The sequence below is a fragment of the Mycena indigotica genome (genome assembly GCF_014461135.1).
Source record: "Mycena indigotica strain 171206Taipei chromosome Unknown Mind.scaff0007, whole genome shotgun sequence".
Lineage (NCBI taxonomy): Eukaryota > Fungi > Basidiomycota > Agaricomycetes > Agaricales > Mycenaceae > Mycena > Mycena indigotica.
In genome coordinates, this window is record NW_023503006.1 from 3,391,064 (window position 1) to 3,395,944 (window position 4,881).

Here is a 4,881-nt window from a genome sequence, read left to right on the forward strand (position 1 = left end):
ATACCTATGCTATGACACATGTACACCGAGCGCGACGAGCTAGCTTATTGTTCAGCTAAACTATGGCGGGACAGATGCTGGGAAGGAAATTATCCAGCTTCACAATTTCCCAAGTATATCAGATCAAGGACCCCTTATCAGCGAATTTATACTCCCACGAGACGAGGACACGGTTGTCGGGCGCCGGCCCGAGATCAGCGAGCTGTCGGACGGCGGTCGCACGGTCGTGCCAATCTGTCGGCATACTTACATTGTTGGCTACTGCGAACCGCGGTGCAGCAAAGGGTGCCAGTGGGCCGGGTGCGCCGGCGGAGCGCAGGCCCAAACGCCGACGCTAGTAGCAGGCGCTTTGCCTCCCCCGGTCGCCGGGCTTCGCTGGCGCCAAGCCACGTCAGCGGGCGTGATTGGCAGGTGCCGAGTACGCCGGCGGCGCCAGAAGAGTGGGCTGCTCGGCGAGCTCGGAGGTCGTCACGACCCCGGGCAGGCTATTTACGGGGCCCATCTTTTCCTTCCGTTGCTTCCCTTCTTATGCTGCTGCTCGCCGTCCTCGCGCTGCTGCTCGTGCTGTACCTTATCTTCCGCGACTTCCTCGCGCTGCTGATAAGGCAGGCGCGCTCGCCGCTGCGCACGCTGTCCGGCCCGCCGCCGACGTCGCTCCTCACGGGGAACCTCGCGGCGCTGCACGACCAGGAGAACACGGACGTCGTGCTGCGCTGGGAGGCGGCGCACGGCGCGGCGTTCGTGTACCGCGGCTTCGTCGGCGGGCGCCGCCTGCTCACGACCGACCCGCGCGCGCTCGCGCACATTCTGGGGAGGGCGTACGACTACCCGAAGCCGGGGTTCGTAAGGGAGAGCCTCGCGGCGATGGCGGGCGGGGACGCGGGGCTGCTGGTCGTCGAGGGCGAGGTGCATCGCAGGCAGGTGCGTGCGGGGATCCCCACCCGGGCTCGTTTTTGATTTGATTTTATTTTTTTTCTGCAGCGGAGCATACTCGCCCCGGCGTTCACGGCGGCGCACGTGCGCTCGCTGGCGCCCGTGTTCTGGGCGAAGGCGGGCGTCCTGCGGGACGTCTGGCTCGCCGCGGCCGACGCGGCCCCTTCCCCTTCCCCGCCCTCGCCCTCGCCCGGCCCCGGCGCGTGGACGCCCCCGGCGGGCAGCACGCGCATCGACGTGCTGTCGTGGCTCGCGCGCGCGACGCTCGACGCGGTCGGCGAGGCGGGCTTCGGGTACGCGTTCCACGCGCTGTCGACTAACGAGGAGGACGAGCAGGACGAGCTCGCGCGCGCGTTCGCGGACATATTCGCGACGGCGCGGCGCTTCCGCGTGATGACGATCCTGCAGGCGTGGTTCCCGATACTCCGCCGATTCGTGCGTCATTCTTCCCCGGTACTGTTTGGCGGCTGATGACGGGGGGTAGCGGCGGAACAACGCGGTGATGGCGCGGGCGACGGCGACGATGCAGCGCATCGGGGCGCGCCTGGTGGAGGAGCGCAGCCGCGCGGTGCTGGCGGCGCAGACGCACGCGCAGACGGACACGTCGCTGGTCGCCGGGGACAAGACCGTGCTCGGGCGCGACCTGCTCAGCGTGCTCAGTGCGTCGTGTCTTCTCCCCGCTTCCACTAACTCATTCCCCTCCGCGCAGTCCGCTCGAACATGTCCGCGCCGACGCCGGCCGCCGCGCTCTCCTCCGCCGAGGTGCTCAGCCAGATCGCGACCTTCATCGCGACGGGGCACGAGACCGTCGCGTCCGCGCTCACCTGGGCGCTCTACGCCCTCGTCCGCGCGCCCGCCGTCCAGGCCCGCCTCCGCGCCGGCCTGCACGCGCTCGAGACATCCGTGCGCGCCGCCCGCCCCGGCGCCCCCGACGCGGCGCTACGGGACGCGCTGACGGACGCGGTGCTGAGGGACACGTACCTCGAGCACGTGCTGCGCGAGGTGCTCCGGCTGCACGCGCCGATCGCGAACACGATGCGCGTCGCGGCGCGGGACGACGTCATCCCGCTCTCCGCTTCCCCTTCTGATGCTGATGCCGGGGGGCTCGGGCTGCCGCCGGCGCGCGACCGCGCGGGGAACGTGCTCTCGTGCATCCGCGTGCGGAGGGGCGACATCATCACGGTGCCGATCCAGGCGGTGAACAAGAGCCGCGCGATCTGGGGGCCGGACGCGGGCGAGTTCGACCCGGAGCGGTGGGCGGACGGGCCGGGCACCGCAGGGGGGAAGGAGGCGGATGGGCGGCGGCGGGTGCCGGGGCTGTGGGCGCACACGCTGACGTTCCTGAACGGGAACGGCGGCGCGGAGGGGAACCGCGCGTGCATCGGGTGGCGCTATGCGCTCGCTGAGTGAGTGTTTTCTGCTTCTTTTTTTTTCTGGCAGGAGCCGCGGCTTCCGCTTCTCCCGCGCCGCTTCTCGCCTCCGATCGCCGCCGCCCGCCGCTGACGCCGTTCGCAGGATGAAGATCATGCTCTTCGTGCTCGTGCGCGACCTCGAGTTCGCGCTCGACCCCGCGACCGTCATCGAGAAGCGCGTCAAGTGAGTGTTGTCTTTTTCCCTCTCTCTCTCTCTCTTCCTTCTCCCGCCATTGTCTTGGTTCTCTGGTTCTCTGGGTCTTGCCGCCGTCCGACGACCCCGGCGCGCGCGGTTCTAGCCCGGATTGTCGCGCGCACGTCGGGGTCGCTCGCTGCTCGCTGCCTGCTGCTCCGCGGGCGGGCCAGCCCAGCCCCGCCCAGCCCAGCCCGGCTCGGTTCGCGTTCGCCCTACTAGCTGGCGGCGGCGGCGTCTGCGTCTGCGATTAGCCTTTCCCCCGCCTTCAAGTTCTCCCGCTCGCCGTCCTCCCTTCCCTTCTTCCCTTCTTTTTTCTTTTGTCTTTTTTCTTTTGTCTTTTTTCTTTTGTCTTTTTTTTTAAAAAAAATGCACGCCGCTGACGCCCCGCCAGCGTCGTCACGCGCCCGTTCGTGCGCTCGGAGCCCGCGCTGGGGAACCAGATGCCGCTGCACGTCCGGCGGCACGTGCACGCGCTGCCCGCCCTCGGCGCCGGCGCGGAGTGAGGATGGATGGGTGCTGTGGAGGATGCGTCGGCGCGTGTCGATGTAAAACAGGCGCTGGGATACCCGGCGTGTAGATACATAGATGTACACGCCCATGGACTCGGACTCGGATGTATGTATGTATGTATGTATGTATGTACGTCGAATGGCCAGTGGGGATCTCGACATGCACACTGTGTATGTATGAACTCGCCGCCACCACTTTGGACCTCTTTTTTTTTCCTTTGCCAACTCCGAGTCGTGCTCTGGGCATGGGGAGCAAGGGGTATGCGTGCCGGAAATCCCCAATATTGGGTTGGAAAAGTGGATTAAGGCCCACCAGACACCCCCCTCCCTCTGTGACGTCACGCCACGTGACTACATATGACTTCCCAAAAAGGTAATTCCTTGATTGGGCACCATTTCTGACAGATGTTCAGTGTGCATTCAATGTAGAAGAGCAGAATGTCCTTTCAATAACAATTATATCTATTGTAAGACTATTGATGACATTCCCAACCACCTGAGAGCCTACAAAAAAAAAGTGATTTAAGCCTTCCTAAGCACCCCCCCTCCCCTCCCCCCCGATGTCTCGGCTTGCGCCGGCACATACCCCTTGATGGGGAGTCAGGAGAAATGGTGTTCATTTCCAAAGCTCTTCAGGCTGTGTATCCACAAAAATAAACAGCCCTCAGGCTAAATATATTGAGAAACAAAGCTCTGATCTGCAGCACTGTCTCCACGCACAAGCTGAACAAATTGTATACGTATACTTAAATGTAAAAATAATCATGTGGCGCAGAATTTGTTTCACAATCTGGTCAGTCAGTAAGACTCGGATAGTAAGTAATAATTAATTCGTGTTTCCAGCGAGGTCTGGACACGGCGGAACACTCGGGGAGGAGAGAGCTAAAGAAACAACAGTTTGTGACCTGTCGAAGTTTGTCCCAGACTCGGCCCGGGACAGATTGATCCGAACGCCGTTGACATTTATCATGGCATACGAGGAAGCGGCATGTCACACTGCTCCTTGCCCTTGCCCACGACAGCGAAACGCCCTGCGCCAGCGCTGCAGCCTTAAACAATGCCGGCGTCTGTTGAGAATATATACATCCATGCCGGAGGTATGCAGCAGTGGCCGTACCCGCTGCACAGCCCCGCTAAATCCGGGCTTTGAATACAGGTGGCATCGGGGGTGCCGGGGTCGCTCGCTGCGGTGACGGGGGCGCCGGCTACGGCGCCCAGATGCACTTCTCTGGCGGGGGGAACCACAGGTGCGGTCGCTAAATCTCGGTTGCGGATAGATAGTATCATCGCTAATATCTCGGCATTGCGTAGCATCCAAGTGCACAGCGGGCCAGCCAAGGGTGCGCAACATGTGTTTTTGCTTTCCCTGATATGCAGACGACTCGGATATTAGATCGGGATGCAGAATTTCTCAAGATTGCAAACTGGATCTCCCCGCTCAATTTTGCGCTGTATCACCAGGATGTCAGGAAAGTTCGGACAGAAAATACGGGGCAGTGGCTTCTCCAGACAGACAAATTTAGGGAATGGTAGGCGGTCCCAGGGAATCAGTGTTCTTGGTAACCCCCTTATTAAGGGGGGGTCCCTCTTCTTAAGGCCTAAATAACCCTTAGGGCTTATTAACCCCCCCTCTCTTAAGATGCTTAATTTCCTTTTTGGGATATTATATAAGTACATTATATAAGTTGTTTTGTGAGTTGTAAAACTTAGAGGGTGAATGTTCTTAGCCTATGCTACTATGTATCTGCTATACAGAGGAGGGATACATTCCTTTCTGTGCAATAAATGATCACAAGGTGACTTGTGACACATCACCTGATACCTGAGGCCA

The 4,881-nt window shown here is 61.5% G+C and overlaps 1 protein-coding gene across 1 annotated transcript; it reads left to right on the plus strand.

The window, feature by feature from the left end:
• Positions 1–504: 504 nt before the first annotated feature.
• MIND_00881700 (Cytochrome P450) lies at positions 505–3,044 on the plus strand (the record flags this gene model as incomplete). Its single annotated transcript, XM_037365471.1, has 6 exons — positions 505–921; positions 982–1,368; positions 1,418–1,592; positions 1,643–2,339; positions 2,449–2,529; positions 2,933–3,044. The coding sequence occupies exons 1-6, from the start codon at positions 529–531 to the stop codon at positions 3,042–3,044; spliced, it is 1,845 nt and encodes a 614-aa protein (XP_037218713.1). The 5' UTR covers positions 505–528.
• Between the last annotated feature and the right edge of the window lie 1,837 nt (positions 3,045–4,881).